The sequence below is a fragment of the Dermochelys coriacea genome, chromosome 9 (genome assembly GCF_009764565.3).
Source record: "Dermochelys coriacea isolate rDerCor1 chromosome 9, rDerCor1.pri.v4, whole genome shotgun sequence".
Taxonomy (NCBI): domain Eukaryota; kingdom Metazoa; phylum Chordata; order Testudines; family Dermochelyidae; genus Dermochelys; species Dermochelys coriacea.
The window spans coordinates 57,548,617-57,571,481 of record NC_050076.1 but is presented as its reverse complement, the minus strand read 5'-3'; the positions used below and the strand labels follow the sequence as shown (position 1 = coordinate 57,571,481).

General features: G+C 49.3%; 1 protein-coding gene across 25 annotated transcripts in view; it reads right to left on the bottom strand.

Annotated features, from left to right (window-relative positions):
- Positions 1–22,865, bottom strand: part of KIF1A (kinesin family member 1A) — a 216,928-nt gene that overhangs the window by 66,344 nt on the left and 127,719 nt on the right. For all 25 annotated transcript variants that reach the window (XM_038415722.2, XM_038415725.2, XM_043491635.1 and 22 more), the window contains 5 exons: positions 22,777–22,849; positions 22,325–22,418; positions 10,210–10,358; positions 1,046–1,224; positions 267–404 (listed from right to left, as the gene is read on the bottom strand). In XM_038415722.2, the coding sequence (XP_038271650.1) occupies positions 267–404; positions 1,046–1,224; positions 10,210–10,358; positions 22,325–22,418; positions 22,777–22,849 (633 nt within the window). The remainder of the gene's footprint in view (positions 1–266; positions 405–1,045; positions 1,225–10,209; positions 10,359–22,324; positions 22,419–22,776; positions 22,850–22,865) is intronic.

Sequence of the window (22,865 nt, the reverse complement as noted above, 5' to 3'; positions counted from 1 at the left end):
ACCACCAACTCGTTGTAGCAGGGCACCAAGTAGGGGTCCCAGAAAATCACTCCTCAGCACCCATGCAGAGGGCAGAGAAAAGTGATTGTGGAAAATAGTGCTCCTTGGATATTAGCTTGCTGCCTGGTGCAACCCCTTCACCCACAGCAACCAATATGGTCTTTCCGCACTGCACCAGTTGTCTCTATCAAACCAAGCAACATTTCCTTCTGTGGGTGTGTTTGGATTGCAGATGGATTTAGAAAAAGGAGGAACAAGGCTCTCACCTGCCAACCAGTCTGAACCAGGGGAAACGGTCATAGAAGGGATCTCCGCCCGTCACAACGTTGTCACAGTCCTCAAGGATGCTAGAAGGCACTTCTGCTGCCCTGTCATACATTTCACGCATCAGATCCAGCCGCTGTCTGCAAGAAGAAACAGAGAGAAACAGACGTACACAATGAGGTTTAAGGATCTAGATCAACTTCCAGCCCCTTGAGCACTGAGTCAGAGCCACACACACCATCCCCATACCACTGTACTTCTGGGGTATCCAATGCATTAAAGCCACACACATCAGCCCCGTACCACTATACTTCTGGGGTAGACAACACACAAACAACCTGAACTACAGGAACTGAATTCCAGCCCCCATAATGCAGAGTTACCCTATGAAGAGGAAACCTCTCCATCCGTGCATGGTGTGGAGTGGGGAGAGCTGTAACAATAGAGCTAATGGAACCATGGGGACCATATGAATGAGGAGGTATCAGTTTAGATACATAATGAAATACAGGTCTATGTTATTTTGCCATGTATTATTGCTCACTGATCATTCTTTTTTATTTGTGAAGGCAGTGATAATAAATGTGCAAGGAATATACTCTCACTGATTGATGGGCGTGTGCATGCAACTTCAAACCAAGGGGCTAGGACCACAAGACAGGAGACTCCACAACTCTACTCTTCTTGTCCTGAATGTGCCAGCCAAGCAGGGCTGCTCTCAGCCCCACCCTGCCCAGTACAATACATGTGGCTGTGCCACAGTACCTCTGCCCCACTCTACCTGAGTTTCTCCATAGTCCAGTAATGTGTTGCTCCATTCTTCTGGTCCTGCACTTCCACAGCCACAATGGTTCGTGGGAAGGGCCGTTTCTCTCGGTCTTTGGCAGCACTGGGGGGCAGCAGGTCAGGAGGCAGAGGTGAATAAAGAGTGTCTGTGAGGAGGATGAACTGGAACTGGACCTGGGAATGGACAGAGGGTTAGAGATTCAGTATGTGTGTGAAGGGCTCATGGTGAATGGGGATCCCCAGCAAGTGCCTTGGACTATTGGCATCCATCCACTCTGTATAACTCCTGAAATGCACAAGGGGCCACCCCTGATGTCAGGGTAAGCCGGTGTCAGTGACTTCCATGGAATTACACGTGCTTACGCCAGCTTTGAATCTGACCCATTGCTTCTGGTAGAACCTGTAATATGGCTCATCTAGGAACATGTTTTCCAGTCTTTGAGAGTCCCAGTCATTGACCACATTCACAGCTTTGCCATCTTGGTGCTACATGCAAGCTGATGAGACTCTACTAAAGCAGAGGGCTGCAGTTTCTGTCCCATGTGCTCACTGCTTGTGCACAAACACCTCTCGGTTTGGTAATCACTGGGAAATGCATGTGCTTAGCTCTGCATCCAGCAACCATGGGGAAATGGAGGCATCCGATTTCCTCCAAAAAAATGGAAAGAAAACTCAGTTACATAACTCGGGGTAAAATCCCGGAGAGCCTTAGTGTGACAGTTTCCTGGTGCAAGTGCTGGAGGAACCAACTAGGGGCAGAGCTCTTCTTGACCTGCTGCTCACAAACAGGGAAGAATTAGTAGGGGAATTAAAAGTGGATGGGAACCCGGGATGCAGTGACCATGAGATGGTCGAGTTCAGGATCCTGACAAAAGGAAGAAAGGAGAGCAGCAGAAGATGGACCCTGGACTTCAGAAAAGCAGACTTTGACTCCCTCAGGGAACTGATGGGCAGGATTCCCTGGGAAAATAACATGAGGGGGAAAGGAATCCAGGAGAGCTGGCTGTATTTTAATGCATCCTTATTGAGGTTGCAGGAACAAACCAGCCCGATGTGTGGAAAGAATAGTAAATATGGCAGGCGACCAGCTTGGCTTAACAGTGAAATCCTTGCTGATCTTAAACACAAAAAAAGAAGCTTACAAGAAGTGGAAGCTTGGACAAATGACCAGGGAAGAATATAAAAATATTGCTCAGGCATGCAGGAGTGAAATCACGAAGGCCAAATCACACTTGAGGTTGCAACTAGCAAGAGATGTTAAGAGTAACAAGAAGGGTTTCTTCAGGTATGTTAGCAACAAGAAGAAAGTCAAGGAAAGTGGGGGCCCCTTACTGAATGGGGGAGGCAACCTAGGGACAAAGAGGATGTGGAAAAAGCTAATGTACTCAATGCTTTTTTTTGCCTGTGTCTTCATGAACAAGGTCAGTTTCCAGACAACTACACTGGGCAGAACAGTATGGGGAGGAGGTGACCAGCCCTCTGTGGGGAAAGAAGTGGTTCAGGACTATTTAGAAAAGCTGGACAAGCACAAGTCCATGGGGCCAGATGCACTACATCCGAGGGTGCTAAAGGAGTTGGTGAATGTGATTGCAGAGCCATTGGCCATTATCTTTGAAAACTCATGGCGATCGGGGGAGGTCCTGAATGACTGGAAAAAGGCTAACATAGTGCCAATCTTTAAAAAAGGAAAGAAGGAGGATCCGGGGAACTACAGGCCAGTCAGCCTCATCTCAGTCCCTGGAAAAATCATGGAGCAGGTCCTCAAGAAACCAAATTTTGAAGCACTCAGAGGAGAGGAAAGTGATCAAGAACAGTCAGCATGGATTCACCAAGGGCAAGGCATGCCTGACAAATCTAATTGCCTTCTATGATGCGATAACTGGCTCTGTGGATGAGGGGAAAGCAGTGGATGTGTTATTCCTTGACTTTAGCAAAGCTTTTGATATGGTCTCCCACAGTATTCTTGCCAGTAAGTTAAAGAAGTATGGGCTGGATGAAGACTATAAGGTGGATAGAAAGCTGGCTAGATCATTGGGCTCAACGGATAGTGATCAATGGCTCCATGTCTAGATGGCAGCCGGTATCAAGTCGAGTGCCCCAAGGGTCGGTCCTGGGGCTGGTTTTGTTCAATATCTTCATTAATGATCTGGAGGATGGCGTGGATTGCACCCTCAGCAAGTTTGCAGATGACACTAAGCTGGGAGGAGTGATAGATATGCTGGAGGGTAGGGATAGGACACAGAGGGACCTAGACAAAAGAACGGTTACTTACCTTCTTGAAACTATTGTTCTTCGAGATGTGTTGTTTACATCCATTCCACATTAGGTGTGCAGACGCTGCGTGCACGAGCGTCAGAAACTTTTTCCCTTAGCGGCTCCCGTCGGGCCAGCGGGCCCCCCAAGTGGTGCCACTGCGCCATGCATATATACCCTTGTTGCCCGACCCCCTCCAGTTCCTTCTTGCTGGCGACTCCGACAGAGGGGTAGGAGGGTCGGTGGTGGAATGGATGAGAACAACACATCTTGAAGAACAACAGTGACAAGAAGGTAAGTAACCGTTTTTCTTCTTCGAGTGCTTGTTCACGTCCATTCCACATTAGGTGAATCACAAGTTTACCTCTGGAGGAGGGTAGGAGTCACGGAACAACTGATTGGAGGATCACTCTGCGAACTGCCACGTCCTCTCTGGCCTGCTGGTTGACTGTGTAGTGGGTCGTGAATGTGTGCACCAAGTACCAGGTGGCTGCTCTGCAGATCTCCTGGAACGGGACCTATGCCAGGAAAGCCATGGAAGTCGCTTGCACCCTGGTTGAGTGGGCTGTGACCGCCAGGGCCGGAACACCTGCGAGCTCATAGCATGCCCGGATGCAGCCTGTAATCCAAGATGAGATCCGCTGTGCCGACACCAGGAGGCCTTTCATCCTCTTGGCTATGGCCATGAACAGCTGCATGGATTTACGAAAGGGCTTGGTGCGCTCCAAATAGAACGCCAGCACTCGACGCACATACAGGGTGTGTAGGCTGTGGTGACTCGGGTCTGTATGGGATTTTGGAAAAAACACCGGCAGACAAATGTCCTGGCCCAAATGGAATTGCAAGAACACCTTAGGGAGGAATTTGGGGTGCCGTCGGAGCTGCACCTTGTTTTTGTGAAACACTGTATACAGTGGCTGAGAGGTGAGAGCCCTCAGCTCAGACACCCTTCTGGCTGAGGTAATGGTCACCAGAAATACGACCTTCCAGGAAAGGCGGAGGAGGGAGCAGGTAACGAGGGGCTCGAACGGGGGTCGCATGAGCTTAAAGAGGACCAAGTTAAGGTTCCAAGGAGGAACTGGGGGGGGGGCGTGAGTACGGAAACATCCTCTCCAATCCTTTAAGGAACCGTCCCACCACTGGGTGGGAAAACACTGAGCCCCTCGAAAACCCCGGACGAAAGGCGGAGATGGCCACCAGGTGCACTCTGAGTGAGAACGGGACCAGCCCCTGCTACTTGAGGTGCAGGAGGTACTCGAGGATGGCTTGCACCGGGGCCTGGCCTGGCCGCACCTGTCAGGGCTCACATTAACACAAGAACCTTTTCCACTTGGCCATATAGTTAGCCCTGGTAGAGGGCTTCCTACTGCCAAGCAGAATCTGCTGCACAGGAAGGGAGCACTGGCTCTCCAAGGTGTTTAGCCACAGAGCTTCCACGCCGTCAGGTGCAGTGATTGCAGGTCGGGGTGAAGAAGCCACCTGCCGTCCTGCGTGATGAGGTCATGGTCCGTGGGCAGGAGTACCGGGGCCTCCACCGACAGTTCTAGGAGCATTGTGTACCAGTGCTGGCGGGGCCACGCCAGGGCGATGTGTACCAAGGGGAGCGGGGGAAGGCATACATCAAGCCCCCTCCCCAGGGGATCACAAACACGTCTGGGCTGTGGCTGTGGCCCTGGAACGAGCAGAACCGTGGGCACTGGGCTTTGGCCCTGGTGGCAAACAGGTCTACCTGGGGAAACCCCCACCTGTGGAAGAGCGAAAGCATGACATCCGCTCTGAGCATCCACTCGTGCATGCAATACGACCTGCTGAGGGAATCCGCCTGCTCATTTTGCACCACCGGGAGATACGATGCCTCAAGGTGAATGGCATGGGCTATACAAAAGTCCCAGAGGAGGAGAGCCTCGCAACAGAGTGGTGAGGAACGGGCCCCACCCTGCTTGTTTATATAGAACATGGCAGTAGTGTTGTCTGTCAGAACTATCATGTTGTGACCACTCAGAGTGGCATTAAAGGTCTGGCAAGCGAGAGGAACCGCCCTGAGCTCCTTCACATTGATATGGAGCGACTGCTCTGCTCCGGACCACAAGCCCTGAGCCATGAGGTCCCGCAGGTGAGCCCCCCATCCATGGTCTGACGCGTCCGTCACCAGCATCAGGTCTCGTTGTGGGGCGGCAAAGGGGATGCCTTTGCAAACCACAGGCTGGGACTGCCACCACAGCAGGGAGTCCAGCACGTCCCTTGGGGCTGTCACTACGAAGTCCAGGGGGTCCCTGCCTGGGCGGTACACTCAAGCGAGCCATGCCTGCAGAGTCCTGAGTCTCAGTCTGGCATGCCTGACCACGTGCGTGCATACTGCCATGTGGCCCAGGAGCTGCAAGCAGCATCTGGCCGTTGTCATTGGAAACTGGCGCAGGGAGGCCACCGGTTGCTGGATAGCCCGGAATTGGGATACTGCAAGGCTTACCCTGGCCTGCATCGCGTCCAGGACCACCCCTATAAATTCCACTCTCTGTGTGGGCACGAGAGTGGACTTGGGAACGCTGACCAGGAGCCCCAGCTCGCGGAACAATCATAGGGCCACCTCCACATGGCTGCGCATTTCTGCTTTGGATCGACCCGCCAGGAGCCAGGCGTCGAGGTACGGGTAAACCTGGACCCTCTGCCTCCGTAAGAAGGCCGCCACCACCACCGTGCACTTTGTAAATACCCGTGGGGCCACGGCTAGACCAAACGGGAGAACCGCAAACTGTTAATGTTCTTGGCCCATGGTGAAGCATAGGAACTGCTGATGTGCTGGGTGGATGGTGATATGAAAGTACGCATCCTTCATGTCGAGGGCAGCGTACCAGCCTCCCGGATCCAGGGAAGGGATGATGGTGCCCAGAGAGACCATGCAGAACAGGGCCTTGACCAGGAACTTGTTGAGCCCGCGCAGGTCTAGGATGGGGCGAAGGCCCTTTAGCCTTGGGGATGAGGAAGTACCGGGAGTAGAAACTCTTCCCCCTTAGGCCATGTGGCAATGCCTCTATCGCCCCGACTCTAGCAGTGAGCGAACCTCCTTCTCTAGGAGATGCTTGTGAGAGGGGTCCCTGAAGAGGGACAGTTAAGGAGGGTAAGAGGGAGGGAGGGAAGAGAATTGCAGTGAGTACCCATTCTGTACCGTGCGTAAGACCCAACGGCCCGACGTAATGCTGAACCATGCAAGGGAGAAATAGGCGAGGCAGCTCAGGAAATAAGGGGACGGATCCGGTGACTAGTCTGGTACGCTGTCCTCGAGCGCATCTTCAAAAGCCTGGCTTAGTGCCCGGCTGGGATTTGTGCTAACATTGGTTCTGACCCGGCACATTATTGTTCTTATTATTATTGCGCCATCGCCTGTTATCCCTGCCTCGCCTACGGTAAGGCTCATGCCTATGACAAGGCTGGTATTGGTGCTGAGGGGGAGGCTGCGGCTTAAAGGGCTTCCTCTGTGTCACTGAGGTGTGCATATCCAGCGACTTAAGTATAGCCCTCGAGTCCTTGAGGCTATGCAGCCTCGCGTCTCTCTGGTCCGAAAAGAGCCCGGACCTTCAAAGGGGAGATCCTGAAATGTATTCTGGACCTCAGGTGGCAGGCCTGACTCCTGCAGCCACGCCGAGCGCCTCATGACCACCCCCAACACGATTGTTCTGGCTGCCATGTCTGCTGAATCTAGGGAGGCCTGGAGAGAGGTCTTAGCTACTGACTTGCCCTCGTCCACCAGGGCCGTAAACTCCTGTTGGGAACCTTGCAGGAGGTTGTCCTTAAACTTCCCCACTGCTGCCCAGGAGTTAAAATTATGCCTGTTGAGGATGGCCTGCTGGTTAGCAATCCTCGACTGAAGGCCCCCTGACGAGTACACCTTTCTTCCAAAAAGGTCCAGGCATTTTGCCTCCTTGGCCTTAGGTGCCAGGGCCTGTTGTCCATGGCGCTCCCTTTTGTTCACCCCCGAGACCAACAGGGAACATGGAGTTGGGTGGCAGAACAAGAATTCGTAGCCCTTTGATGGAACAAAGTACTTGCACTCCACACTTTTGGCCGTTGAAGGCCGGGCCTACCATATAGTCTTATAATTCAATTGGATTGTCTTAATGAGCGGAAGCGCTATTCTAGATGGACCTTCAGGGCTCAAAATGTCCACCATGGGGTCCTCTTGCTCAACCGTCTCCTCGACCTGCAACCCCAAGTTCTGGGTGACCCTATGCAGTAGCTCCTGGTGGGCTCTGTGGTCTATGTGTGGAGAGCAGGACACCGCTGTTCCTGCCACCGCCTCATCCGGGGATGACAAGGAGGTTAGCAGCTGCTAAACCGCCTCTGGCTGGTCCTCCTGCTCCCCTTCTCCCATGGGAGGGGCCTCCGGCTCGGACCAGGGCGGGAGACTTCAGGGCAGCACCGGACTTGGTGCTGTTCTCTCTGGTTTATCCTGGGGGGATGCTGGACGTCTCGGTACTGTAGCTTCTGGCGCCGCTGGGCATCGGTGCGGGGACCAGGACCGCCGCACCGAGTAGTTCAACCTGGACAGGGCCCCTTGGCGCTGTTGATAGGCCCAAGGAGTCCAGAAGGGCCAGTGACCTGGTGGCCCACATTGGAGGTGCCACCCCGTTTGAGGGTCCTTGCTGTCCGGAGCATTGTGCGAGTAACTGTAACGGCTGGAGTCAGTGCTGGACTGCAGCAATGCTGACCGTAAAGGCCACGGCGGTACCGACAATCTGTGCCAGCGGGAGGTCGACGAGCGGCTCCTAATGGTACGGGAGTGAAACCGGTACCGATATCCCCGGGACTGGGACTGGAATCTGGACTTGGACGAGGGCCAGCATTCTCAGGACCGGGATCAGCGTCTGCGGGAGTCCTCCTGCGAGGGCCATCTTGACTCCTCCCATTGCTGGTCTCTAATCGGTGCTGGAGAGCATCCTGCCTCTTCCATTACTTCCTCCCGCCGACCCATTCCCGGTACTGCGACTTCCTTCTGAACCGCGGGTAACTGGGTGTCCACAGACGCAGAGCTCGACTGGGAGTGATGCTAGGACGGTGTACTCGAACGGCACACCGTTGCCGGCTTACCCCTCGACGGCACCCGTGGCATGGGTGCCGGAGGATTCTCCCTGTATGGGACGGGGCTCATTGCCGACAGCTCAATGAGGTCCTTTGCCACCTCAGAGGTGCCAGGCGTGGAGGGCTGATCCATTAAGTCCTCAAGGACATCGTCCGCACTGAACTCACTTAGGCTTGGACTCGGTGGGACTTGTGGTGCTGAAACCACCGGTGCCAGTGCTGGTACGGTGGCCTTCCCGCTCTTATCAGTGCTCGGGGCCTTGGAAGGTGCTGGCCTCCTATGTGGGGAACCGTGCCTTCCTTTTGGCTGTGCCGTGGTCCGCACCAGGGAGGACAAGCGGTGCTGGGGCCTAGTCTGGTGCTCTGGGGCCGACAGCTTTCGGTGCTTAGCCAATGCCTGGTCTCCGGACGGCTCCGGGGTACTATGCACCAAGGAAGCCGGAGCCAGCGTTGGGCGCTCTGGGCCCAGTGGCTGCAATGCGGCTTCCATCAACAACTACTTTAAATGAAAGTATCTTTCTCTCTTTGTTCTTGGCTTGAACGCCTTGCTAATCTTACATCACTCAGTTTGATGTTCTTCCCCCAGGCAACGTAGACATGAGCCTTAAACCCATAACTGGCATAGGCTTGTGGCACGTGGCACAAGCCTTAAACCCATGGGCCTGCGGCATGCCCCACAGCCCGGGGTGGGTGCTGGAAGCCTCCAAGCACGTAATCACTTAAGTGTCCACAACAAAGGTATGCTAACTAACTGATAACAGCTATCTATGAGAAAGGTTAAGGGACTACTCTCATCCAAGAGAGAGAGGTTGTTCCAACGCCGCCACAGACGATAAGAAGGAACTGGAGGGGGTCGGGCGGCAGGGGTATATATGCACGGTGCAGTGGCGCCACTCAGGGGCCCTGCTGGCCCGACAGGAGCCACTAAGGGAAAAAGTTTCCGATGCTCATGCACGCGACGTGCACATACCTAATGTTGGATGGACGTGAACAAGCATTCAAAGAAGAATTGGAGGATTGGGCCAAAAGAAATCTGATGAGCTTCAACAAGGAGAAGTGCAGAGTCTTGCACTGAGGATGGAAGAATCCCATGCACTGCTACAGATTAGGGATTGAGTGGCTAGGCAGCAGTTCTGTAGAAAAGGACCTAGGGGTTACAGTGGACAAGAAGCTGGATATGAGTCAACAGTGTGCCCTTGTTGCCAAGAAGGCGAACGGCATTTTGGGCTGTATAAGTAGAAGCATTGCTAGCAGATCGAGGGACATGATCATTCCCCTCTATTCGGCATTGGTGAGGCCTTATCTGGAGTACTGTGTCCAGTTTTTGGCCCCATACTACAAGAAGGAAGGAGAAAAATTGAAAAGAGTCCAGCAGAGGGCAACAAAAATTATTAGAGGGGTGGAACACATGACATGAGGAGAGGCTGAGGGAACAGGGCTTATTTAGTCTGCGGAAGAGAAGAATGAGGGGCGATTTGATAGCTGCTTTCAACTATCTAAAAGGGGGTTCCAAAGAGGAAGGATCTAGACTGTTATCAGTGGTAGCAGATGACAGAAGAAAGAGTAATGGTCTCAAGTTGCAGTGGGGGAGGTTTAGGTTGGATATTAGGAAAAATTTTTCATTAGGAGGGTGGTGAAGCACTGGAATGGGTTACCTAGGGAGGTGGTGGAATCTCCTTCCTTAGAGGTTTTTAAGGTCAGGCTTGACAAAGCCCTGGCTGGGATGATTTAGTCGGGGATTGGTCCTGCTTTGAGCAGGGGATTGGACTAGAAGACGTCCTGAAGTTCCTTCCAACTCTGATATTCTATGATTCTATGAGAGAAGGTGCTTACTTTCTTCTTCAGCTCCACGCTAATGGCATTGGCCTCCTTTAAGAAAATTGCATTGCCCCACAACAGGTCCCGGAGCGACGTGAATTGGTACCACTTCCACTTCCTGAAGGACCAGAGGGCCAGCTCAAACTCCCGCTCAGTCCACTGCGCTGTTGAGACAAAGAGACAAGGTCACTTCCTTCAAAGGACACCCCCAACACTCCTCTGCCTACCACCACCAACACCGACACTCACCCAGCCTTGATTCCATCCAGGCTGTGGAGAGGATTTCAGAGACTCCAAGGCAAGCAAGGACCACTGCGATCAGCTAGTCTGACCTACTGTATAGCGCAGACCATAGACCTGCCCCCAAATAATTCCTAGAGCAGAACTTTTAGAAAAACACCCAGTCTTGATTGAAAACTCGCCAGTGATGGAGAATCCACCACAACCCTTGGTAAATTGTCCCAATGGTTAATTCCTCTCACTGTTAAAAAATTATCTTGTTTCCAATCTGAGTCTGTCTAGCTTCAATTTCCAGAGATTGGATTGTGTTTGACCTTTTTCTGCTAGATTGAAGAGCCCATGATCATGTATTTGCTCCCCAAGTAAATATTTATAAAATGTGATCAAGTCACCCCTTCACCTTCTCTTTGTTAAGCTAAATAGACTGAGCTCCTTGAGTCTATCGCTACAAGGCAGGTTTTCTAATCCTTTAATCATTCTCGTGGTTCTTCTCTGACACCTCTCCAATTTATCAACATCCTTCTTGAATTGTGGGCACCAGACCTGGACACAGTGTTCCGGCAGCAGCCACCTCAGTGCCAAAGACAGGTAAAATAACTTAGCTAATCCTAACGATTCCCCTGTTTATACATCCCAAGATCGCATTAGCTCTTTTGGCCACAGCATCACACTGGGAGCTCGTGGTCAGCTGATTATTCGCCACAACCCCCAAATCTTTTTCAGAGTCCCTGATTCCCAGGATAGAGCCTCCCCATCCTGTAAGCGTGGCCTGCATTCTTTGTCCCTAGATGTATACAGTTACAGTTAGCCGTGTTAAAACTCATATTTGCTTGTCCCGTGTTTACCAACCGATCCAGATCTCTCTGAATCAGTGACCTGCCCTCATCATTATTTACCACTCCCCCACTTTTTGTGTCACCTGCGAACTTTTCCAGTTATGATTTTATGTGAAAAGAAAAGGAGGACTTGTGGCACCTTGGAGACTAACAAATTTATTTGAGCATAAGCTGTCGTGAGCTACTGCTCACTTCATCGGATGCATTCACAAAAGCTTATGCTCAAATAAATTTGTTAGTCTCTAAGGTGCCACATGTACTCCTTTGCTTCTTGCGAATACAGACTAACACAGCTGCTACTCTGAAACCTGATTTTATGTGACTGGCTCTGACACAGAAGCACATGAGGAAATACAGTTTTCTCTTCTTGTCCTAATAACTGTTCCACACAAAAGTCAGGAGGGCATCACAGTGCAAGGTCCAAGAGAAATACCACAGACACACAGGGAGGGCATAAGCCAAAACTAACTCCACTCTGTCAGCAGCTGTCATAAACATACAGCTAAGGGTAGCATAAAATCCCCCCTTTGCCTGTAAAGGGCTAAGAAGCTCAGATAACCTGTGTCATAAATATAAAGGGAAGGGTAACCACTTTTCTGTATACAGTGCTATAAAATCTCTCCTGGCCAGGGGCAACATCCTGTTACCTGTAAAGGGTTAAGAAGCTCAGCTAACCTGGCTGGCACCTGACCCAAAGGACCAATAAGGGGACAAGATACTTTCAAATCTTTGGGGCGGGGAAGGCTTTTGTTTATGTGGTTGTTCTCTCTTGGGACTGAGAGAGGCCAGACAGAAATCCATCTTCTCCAACCCATCCTAATCCAAGTCTCCAGTATAGGTAAGCCAGGCAAGGCAGATTAGTTTATCTTTTGTTTTATGTGAATTTTCCCTCTGTTAAGAGGGAGGTTTATTCCTGTTTTCTGTAACTTTAAGGTTTTGCCCAGAGGGGGATCCTCTGTGTTTTGAATCTGAATACCCTGTAAAGTATTTTCCTTCCTGATTTTACAGAGATGATTTTTACCTTTCTTTTTTTTTTAATAAAATCCTTCTTTTAAGAACCTGACTGATTTTTCCATTGTTCCAAGATCCAGAGGTTTGTGTCTTTGATGATTTTGTAACAAATTGGTTAGGATATTATTCTCAAGCCTCCCCAGGAAACGGGGTGTGTAGGGCTTGGGGGGATATTTTGGGGGAAGTTGTCTCCAAGTGGTCTCTTTCCCTGTTCTTTGTTTAAAACACTTGGTGGTGGCAGCATACTGTTCAAGGAGAAGGCAAAGTTTGTACCTTGGGGAAGTTTTTAACCTAAGCTGGTAAGAATAAGCTTAGGGGGTCTTTCATGCGGGTCCCCACATCTGTACCCTAGAGTTCAGAGTGGGGAAGGAACCCTGACACCTGGTTGGCACCTGACCAAAAGGACCAATAAGGGGAGAAGATACTTTCAAATCTGTGGGGGAAAGTTTTTATTTTGTGTTTCTTTGTTTTCTCTCCGGGACAGCAAGGAACCAGGTCAGGGAAAAACCATCTCCTAAAGCAATACCTGAACTAAGCATCTAAGATTACAAATTGTAAGTAATAGGAAGGAAATGCGTTAGATTATCTTTTGTTTTAGCTTGTGAATTTTCCCTAGGCTAAAGAGGGAGGTTTATTCCTGGTTTTTTTGTAACTTTAAAGTTTTGCCTAGAGGGGAATCCTCTGTGCTTTGAATCTGATTACCTTCCATTCTGATTTTATAGAGGTGCTTCTTTTACTTTTTCTTTATAATAAAGTTCTGCTTTTAAGAACCTGATTGGTTTTAGTGTCCTAAAAACCCAAGGGACTGGTCTGTACTCACCTTGTTTACTCTCAAGCCTCCCCAGGAAAGGTGGTGAAGAGGATTGGGGGGATACTTGGGGGAAACAGGAACTCCAAGTGGTCCTTTTCCTAAATCTTTGTGTAACTCACTTGGTGGTGGCAGCGATACCAGTTCAAGGACAAGGAAGGATTTGTGCCTTGGGGAAGTTTTTAACCTAAGCTGGTAAAAATAAGCTTCGGGGGTCTTTCATGTGGGTCCCCACATCTGTACCCTAGAGTTCAGATTCGGGATGGAACCGTGACAGAAGCCAAGATAAATGAGGGATGGGAAAGGTTATTACATGTATGAAACAGCAATACCAGCTCCCAAACACGGCTAAAGGCTCCCAAACACTGCTAGAGGTGGGAGAAATAATTGATTACAATAACAGCACTGATTTAAATGGTAATGGCCTTATTCTCATTAACACTAATGCCCTTTGGCTACCTTAAAGTGTGGTAATGTAATTTATATCCACTTTAATGCCCTTTTATAATACCAGTGGGGTGTAAAGAGGCCTGGTGAAATGAGAATCAGGCCCTTTGGGGTTATGTAAAGAGACCTGGGTATAAAGGAGAATCAAGCCCTCTGGGTTATGCTGATACCTTTTCTCTGTTCTGTAAGTGTGACTTTCTCATCTGCCTTCCTTTAAAACAAAACCCCACATTTTACCAGGGAACAACTGATTAATTTTCAATAAATGAATTCCCCACTGATTTATGCCAACCTTTCGACTACAGAAATTTTGCAATCAGACCTCATGCTATTTCTTCATCTCTATGCCTCATCCATTTGTATGCTGCTTCTTGTTAACTGCACATCAAGAAGCAGTAGGCAGTACTAACATGAACGCAAGGAGTATGGAGAATGGGGTTTGTGGATGCAGTGTGAATATCTGCTGTAACCATTATAATAGCTGTGTCTGAATTAAGAGTTACAGCATCCAAAGCAGATACTGAAAATGCTGGCAAATGAGCAGAGCTCCAGACCCCGAATTCAAACAAGAGTGATTTAACAAGCAACAATCTTGACCCCCCTGCCTCCTTCATTCAGCATTATAATCATCCCCCTTGTGGCATTCCACACACTGTGATACCACGGCTTCAGACACATACAGTTATTTGATACATGGATACTTAAATGGGGAAACTTTTGGGAAAGGGGGAGCCTATACAGGAAGGATGGGCTCCACCTAAACCAAAATGGAACCAGATTGCAGGCACTTAACATTAAAAAGGTCGTAGAGCTGTTTTTAAACTAAGGGTTGGGGGAAAAACGACAGGTGTGGAGGAGCACATGGTTCGGACATCCCTTAGGGGAGGCTCTATTAATATAGAATCTCTATGTCCTAGTGAGGAGCAGAGGATGGAAAATGATAAAATACAGGCAGGGTCTGATCAGAAACAGTCAAATAAAAAGAGTTCCATTCAATTACATCGTTTAATGGCAGACAGCTAAAAGGAACAAGTTTTTAAAGTGCTTATATACCAATGCTAGAAATCTAAATAATAAAATGGGTGAACTAGAGTGCCTCATATTAAATAAGGAATTGATATAATAGGCAACACAGAAACTTGGTGGAATGAGGATAATCAATGGGATACAGTAATACCAGGGTACAAAATATAACAGAAGGACAGAAGAGGTCATGCTGGTGAGGGAGTGGCATTATATGTGAAAGAAAGCGTAGAATCAAATGAAGTAAAAATCATAAATGAATCAAACTGTACAACAGAATCTCTATGGATAGAAATTCCATGCTCTAATAATAAGAATATAGTGGTAGGGATATATTACCGACCACCTGGACAGGATGGCGATAGTGACTGTGAAATGCTCAGGGAGATTAGAGAGGCTATTAAAATAAAAAACTCAATAATAATAATGGGGATTTCAATTATCCCCATATTGACTGGATACATGTCACCTCAGGACAGGATGCAGAGATAAAGTTTCTTGACACCTTAAATGACTGCTTCTTGGAGCAGCTGGTCCTGGAACCCACCAGAGGAGAGGCAATTCTTGATTTAATCCTAAATGGAGCACAGGATCTGGTCCAAGAGGTGAAGATAGCTGGACTGCTTGGTAATAGTGACCATAATATAATTAAATTTAATATCCCTGTGGCAGGAAAAACACCACAGCAGCCTAACACTGTAGCATTTAATTTCAGAAAGGGGAACTACACAAAAATGAGGAGGTTAGTTAAACAGAAATTAAAGGGTACAGTGCCAAAAGTGAAATCTCTGCAAGTTATGTGGAAACTTTTTAAAGATGCTATAATAGAGGTTCAACTTAAATCTATACCCGTCAGGGTTCCCTCCCCACTCTGAACTCTAGGATACAGATGTGGGGACCCGCATGAAAGACCTCCTAAGCTTATTTTTACCATCTTACATTAAAAACTTTCCCAAGGCACAAATTTCCTCTTGTCCTTGAACAATATGCTGCCACCACCAAGTGATTTAGACAAAGAACAGGGAAAGGACCACTTGGAGTTCCTATTTCCCCAAAATAGCCACCCAAACCCATACATCCCCTTTCCTGGGGATGCTTGAGAATAAACAAGATGAGCACAAACCTTGGATTTTTAAGACCCCAAAAAAACCAATCAGATTCTTAAAAAACAGAACTTTATTAGAAGAACAAAAAAAGATAAGAGAACAACTCTGTAATATCAGAATGGAAGATAATCTTACAGGCAGTCAGATTCAAAACATAGAGAATCCCTCTAGGCAAAACCTTAAGTTACAAAAAGACACAAATCAGGAATACACATTTCCTCCAGCACAGCGAATTTCACAAGCCAAATCAAAGAAAACCTAACACATTTTCTAACTAGATTTACTTACTAACTTTACAGGAGTTGGAGGGCTTGCATCCTTGATCTGTTCCCGGCAAAGGTATCACACAGACAGACAAAGCCTTTTGGCACCTTAGAGACTAATAAATTTATTAGAGCATAAGCTTTTGTGAGCTACAGCTCACTTCATCGGATGCATTTGGTGGAAAAAACAGAGGAGAGATTTATATACACACACACAGAAAGGTTTTCCTCCTTTCCCCCCTGCTGCTGGTGATGGCTTATCTTAAGTGATCACTCTCCTTACAGTGTGTATGATAAACCCATTGTTTCACGTTCTCTGTGTGTGTGTATATAAATCTCTCCTCTGTTTTTTCCACCAAATGCATCCGATGAAGTGAGCTGTAGCTCACGAAAGCTTATGCTCTAATAAATTTGTTAGTCTCTAAGGTGCCAAAAGTACTCCCTTTCTTTTTGTCTCTGTGGCTGTTTCTTATAGTCCCGCGACTTTTTATAAGGGGGCTTGTATTAAGAATGGGTGGCCTGGGTAGGAGCCTGCTGTGGTTTAAACTTAGGTCAAGCCGGAGCCAGAACACAGAGGCCAAGAGTCTTAAGCGTAGTGCAGGAGTTCTTCAGGCCATGCAGTTTTATGTCCATTTCCTCTGCAAACAGAGCCTTGCTATCAAACGGGAGGTCCTGCAAGGAGCTCTGCGCCTCACTGGTAGCCCGGACAGCAGGAGCCATGACTCCCTTCTCATGGACACCGCGGAGGTCATGGATCACGCGTCCGTGTTCGCCACATCTGCCGCTACCTGCAGGGTTGCCCTGGCAGCTACTGTACCCGCCTCTACCAGAGCTTTAAACTCCTTCCTGTCACGATCGTGGAGGGATTCCTCAAACTTGGGCAGAGAGCCCCATAGATTGAACTCATACCAGTCCAGGAGAGCCTGATGGTTCAACCCCGTAACTGGAAGCTTGAGGACGAATAAATTTTTCTCGCAAATGAATCCAGCCTCCTGGAATCTTTATTTTTCGGAGTAGGGGCTGATTGGCCCTGCCATTCCCTGTGGCTGACCAACTCAATCACCAGGGAGTTAGGAGCAGGGTGGGTGTAAAAGTATTCATGTCCTTTGGCAGGCACAAAATACTTGCGTTTCACTCTCTTAGAGATGGGGGCCAAGGAGGCCGGGGTTTGCCACAAGGCATTTGAAATTTTTGCCACCCCTTCATGGAGTGGCAAGGCCACCCTGCCCGGTACCGAGGCAGACAGGATGTTAAAAAGGGAGTCCAAGGGCTCCTCCACCTCCTCTGCCTGAAGGTTGAGGTTTAATGCCACCCTTTTCAATAGCTCCTGGTTGGCTTCAGAGTCCTCCTGCGGGACGGAGGAAGGAGGGGCCGTAATCACCTCATCAGGGGAGGGTGAGGAAGTAGGCGCAGTATTTTGCGTGTCCACTGGCACCGGAGGATCCACCCCCTGATCGCTTTCCGGGCATGGCACCAAAGCTGCATGTCCTACCGACTCCTTCCTGGGAGGCCGGGAGAGGGAGGCCAATGGCCCTTTTGAGGCTCCAGCCACTGAGCAAGCCCCACCGAGGGTTGTGTCAGGGCCCACAGTGCCCACTGGTACTATTGTGCTGGCCACGGGGCCTGGTGCCACTGCACCTGCTGTGGCACTGGCGGAGCAGGCTGTTCGGTCTTGCTGGCCTGACCCATCAATGGATGACTACAAAGGGAGGCTGGGCTGATGTACGACCTGCTGCTGTCCCTGAACTGGGAGGAGCAGTGGCGCCGGGAGTGGTGCTGACCACAAGATCGCGACCCCGACATGGAGGAATGGTACTGCCGGTAGCAGCTGCTCTGCGATAGGCTCCAGTGGGTGGATCCGCAATGGCAATTGGCACCCGGGGCTACAGAAGCAGTGCTGTGGCAGGGCCCTGGAGAGAGACAATGAATGAGAACGGTGTCGACATTCGTGTCGCGACTGACTATGATAGCCATTTTGAGACAAGGACCTTTGGCGTTGTCTGCCTCGGTCCTGTCGGTATCCACTCCTCGAGGCAGAGCAGTGCCTGGAGTCTGTCAGACGGAACCCAGCCAGACAACCTGGTGGGGGTCGACAGTGACCTGCATGGACTACTCACAGGACGGTCGCTGAGTGGTGAACAGCATCGGGAACATTCCCTCGACTGAGAATGGTACCGAGTTGGGAGCGACTGTGGAGATCCCAGCAGCAGCTTGCCTCTGGACCACAGGGCCAACATTGGTGGTGCTCCTGTACCGGCATGGACATAACATCCCGAGTCGCTTGCAGGGCCTCTGGCGTGGAGTGCATCTGGGACATTCGGGGAAGCCTGCTCCGAACGGGCCGGGCTACTCTGCTCGACCTGAGTCAGAGGCCTAGAGGCCGATGGGGACTGAGGACTGCCCAACATGGGTCTTGCCTCTCCCGCAGTCTTGCTCCAGTGCCGCGGCAGAGAAGGCCTATTCTTAGCCTTCTTGGTGTGCCCCATAGACAGGGAGCGGGGCCGACTGGTAGATGGCGCCAGTGGGTCGCTGCGTACTGACACCGTGGTACCCGGTGCCGACTCGGAGCGGCACGCCAGAGTCAGGATCAACGCCAACTCCATCAGGATGGCCCAGAACCTAATGTCTCTCTCTCTCTCTCTCGGTCTGAGGCTTAAACGACTTGCAAATCTGGCAGCGATCGCTGAGATGGGTTTCACCCAAACAGCGTAAACAACAGTCTGCGTGCGGCTCACTCACTGGCGTCTGTCACCTACAAGTGTCACACGACTTAAGACCTGGGGCGTGGGGCATGCCCCTCCCCAGATGAACTAACTAAACTAAAATTAATCAAATTACTAACTGCATTAATTACTGAATGAACAAGTGTTCTGGGGACGATCTACAGCAAAGCTGGAGCAGAGCAGTTCTGAAGCACCTTCACTGGCGGCAAGTAGGAACTGAGGGTGGGGGAAGTGTGCAGCGCCCCTTATACTGTGCCATAAAGGCACCGCTCAGGGGTCGCTGGGGACCCTCCCCTATGGGTACTTTTAGGGGAAAACTTCCGACACCAGTGCACATGGCGAGCATGCACACCTTTTGTGCAATACACATGAGCAATCACTCGAAAAAGAATCATGCCTCAGGATTCTACTAGAATTCGTTGAGGGGGCCAACAAGCATGTGAACCAAGGGGATCTATGGACATAGTCCCAAAGTATTCTTGCCAGCAAGTTAAAAAAGTATGGATTGGAGAAATGGACTATAAGGTGGATAGAAAGCTGCTAGATTGTCAGGCTCAACGGGTGGTGATCAATGGCTTGATGTCTAGCTGGCAGCCGGTATCAAGCGGAGTGCCCCAGGGGTCGGTCCTGGGGCCGGTTTTGTTCAACATTTTTATCAATGATCTGGTCGATGGGATTAATTGCAGATCATTAATGATCTGGAGGATGGTGTGGATTGCACCCTCAGCAAGTTTGTAGATGACACTAAACTGGGAGGAGTGGTAGATACGCTGGAGGGTAGGCATAGGATACAGAGGGACTAGACAAACTAGAGGATTGGGCCAAAAGAAATCTGATGAGGTTCAACAAAGACAAGTGCAGAGTCCTGCACTTAGGATGGAAGAATCCCATACACTGCTACAGACGAGTGACCGAGTGGCTAGGCAGCAGTTCTATAGAAAAGGACCTAGGGGTTACAGTGGACGAGAAGCTGGATATGAGTCAACAGTGTGTCCTTGTTGCCAAGAAGGCGAACAGCATTTTGGGCTGTATAAGTAGGAGCATTGCCAGCAGATCGAGGGACATGATCATCCCCCTCTATTCGGCATTGGTGAGGCCTCATCTGGAGTACTATGTTCAGTTTTGGGCTCCACACTACAAGAAGAATGTGGAAAAATTGGAAAGAGTCCAGCGGAGAGCAACAAAAATGATCAGGAGTCAGGGATCAGGCACATGACTTATGAGGAGAGGCTTAGGGGATTGGATTTATTTAGTCTGCAGAAGAGAAGATTGAGGGAGGATTTGATAGCTGCTTTCAACTATCTGAAAGGGGGTTCCAAAGAGGATGGATCTAGACTATTCTCAGTGGTACCAGATGACAGAGCAAGGAGTAATGGTGTCAAGTTGCAGTGGGGGAGGTTTAGGTTGGATATAAGGAAAAACTTTTTCTTTAGGAGGGTGGTGAAGCACTGGAATGGGTTACCTAGGGAGGTGATGGATCCTCCTTCCTTAGAGGTTTTTAAGGTCAGGCTTGAAAAAGACCTGGCTGGGATGATTTAGTTAGGGATTGGTTCTGCTTTGAGCAGGGGATTGGACTAGATGACCTCCTGAGGTCCCTTCCAACCCTGATATTCTATGATTCTATTAAGAATCCAATGCACCGCTACAGGCTGGGGACCGACTGGCTGAGCAGCAGTTCTGCAGAAAAGGACCTGGGAATTACAGTGGACAAGAAGCTGGATATGAGTCAGGAGTGTGCCCTCGTTGCCAAGAAGGCCAACGGTATATTGGGCTATATTAGTAGGAGCGTTGCCAGCAGATCAAGGGAAGTGATTATTCCCCTTTATTCGGCACTGGTGAAGCCACACCTGGAGTATTGTGTCCAGTTTTGGTCCCTCACTACGGAAGGGATGTGGACAAATTGGAGAGAGTCCAGTGGAGGGCAATGAAAATTATTAGGGGGCTGGGGCACATGATTTATGAGGAGAGGCTGAGGGAACTGAGCTTGTTTAGTCTGCAGAAGAGAAGAGTGAGGGGGGATTTGATAGCAGCCTTCATCCACCTGAAGTGGGGTTCCAAAGAGGATGGAGCTAGGCTGTTCTCAGTGGTGGCAGATGACAGAACAAGAAGCAATGGTCTGCAGTGGGGGAAGTCTATGTTGGATATTAGGAAAAACTATTTCACTAGGAGAGTGGTGAAGCACTGGAATGGGTTACCTAGGGAGGTGGTGGAATCTCCATCCTTAGAGGTTTTTAAAGCCCGGCTTGACAAAGCCTTGGCTGGGTTGATTTAGTTGGTGTTGGTCCTGCTTTGAGCAGGGGATTGGACTAGATGACCTCCTGAGGTCTCTTCCAACCCTAATATTCGATGATTCTATGATTCTAAGTGATCCATCCCCTGTCGCTCATTCCCAGCTTCTGGCAAACGGAGGCTAGAGACACCATTCGTGCCCATCCTGGCTAATAGTCATTGATGGACCTATCCTCCATTAATTTATCTAGTTCTTTTTTGAACCCTGTTATGATCTTGGCCTTCACAACATCCTCTGGCAAGGAGTTCCACAGATTGACTGTGTGTTGTGTGAAGAAATACTTCCTTTTATTTATTTTAAACCTGCTGCCTATTAATTGCATTAGGTGACCCCTAGTTCTTGTGTTATGAGAAGTAGTAAACAACATTTCCTTATCTACTTTCTCTACACCAGTCATAATTTTATAGACCTCAATCATATCTCCCCTTAGCCGTCTCTTTTCCAAGCTGAAAAGTCCCAGGCTTATTAATCTTTCCTCATATGGAAGATCATTAATGAAGATGACCGACCCCTCGGGCACTCCGCTTGAAACTTTCTGGGAAAAATACTCTGGGAGACCATATCAAAAGCTTTGTTAAAGTCAAGATATATCACATCCACCGTTTTCTCCATATCCACAGAGCCAGTTATCTCATCCTAGAAGGCAATCAGGTTGGTCAGACACGACTTGCCCTTAGTGAATCCATATTGACTGTTCCTGATCACCTTCCTTTCCTCCAAGTGCTTCAAAATGGATTTCTTGAGGACCTGCTCCATGATTTTGCTGGGGACTGAAGTGTGGCTGACCGGTCTGTAGTTCCCCAGGTTCTCTTTCTTCCCTTTTTAAAATATGGGCACTATATTTGCCTTTTTCCAATCATCTGGGACCTCCCCCAGTTGCCACAAATTTTCAAAGATAATGGCCAATGGCTCTGCAATCACATCAGCTAATTGGGTTAGATCTGGACCCATGGACTTGTGCATGTTCAGCTTTTCTAAATAGTCCTTAACCTGTTCTTTCACCACTGAGGGTTGCTCACCTACTCCCCATACCGTGTTGCCCAGTGCAGCAATCTGGAAGCTGACCTTGTCTGTGAAGACTGAGGCAAAAAAAATATTGAGTACTTCAGCTTTTTCCATATCATCACTTGATGATTACCTGTTCTGTTCATTCCCTCTGGGGCACCTGGCACTGGCAACTGTCGGAAGACAGGATATTGAGCTAGATGGGCCATTTTTATGATAAGAGACAGTCTCCTGCTGATACATCTGAATAATCTTCAGGACTTTCATCGTAACAGACCAGAGCCATTAGGAAGTGTCATTGGCCAGCAAAACTGGAAAAGGCTCCTTCTCTCTCACACAATTTATTTCAGTCGTTCTCTGCTTTCACTGAACTTTTACCTTCATCTTCAGGCTCTTCCTCTTCCTCATTGGCCTCAGGATAATACCTGGAGTCCATCTGCTTCTGTAAAGCCTCTAGTTTACTCTCATAGTCCTGAGGGAAAGGGGGGAAAATAAGGAAATAACCCACAAACAATTGTCTTCTTGTTTTTGACCACCCCCTTCCTGTACCAGGTCTCTCTCAATCCCCATAAAACTGACAAATGGCTCCACTCCCTGTAGAAAGCCAACCTACCCACAGCTGTGTTCACTGGTCTAAAAGGTCCCATTAGACGAGGAGACACATGATATTTCCATTCTGGGTAGCATCTTCAGAAGATGCAGATCCACCCTATTCATGCCAGCACACCATCCATTGTTCAGACTAGAGACTAAACCCCAGTCTGTACCTTGACGGTAACCAGTGTTGCTCCGATGAACCAGTTAAGAAGCAGAATATATGTGCCACCTACCAGCCTCTGCTGCTCAAGAAGATAGTTGGCCTCTTCTCTCTCTTTGCGGTATTGGTCCTCCAGTTCCTGAAGCCTGGGAAGAATTAGGA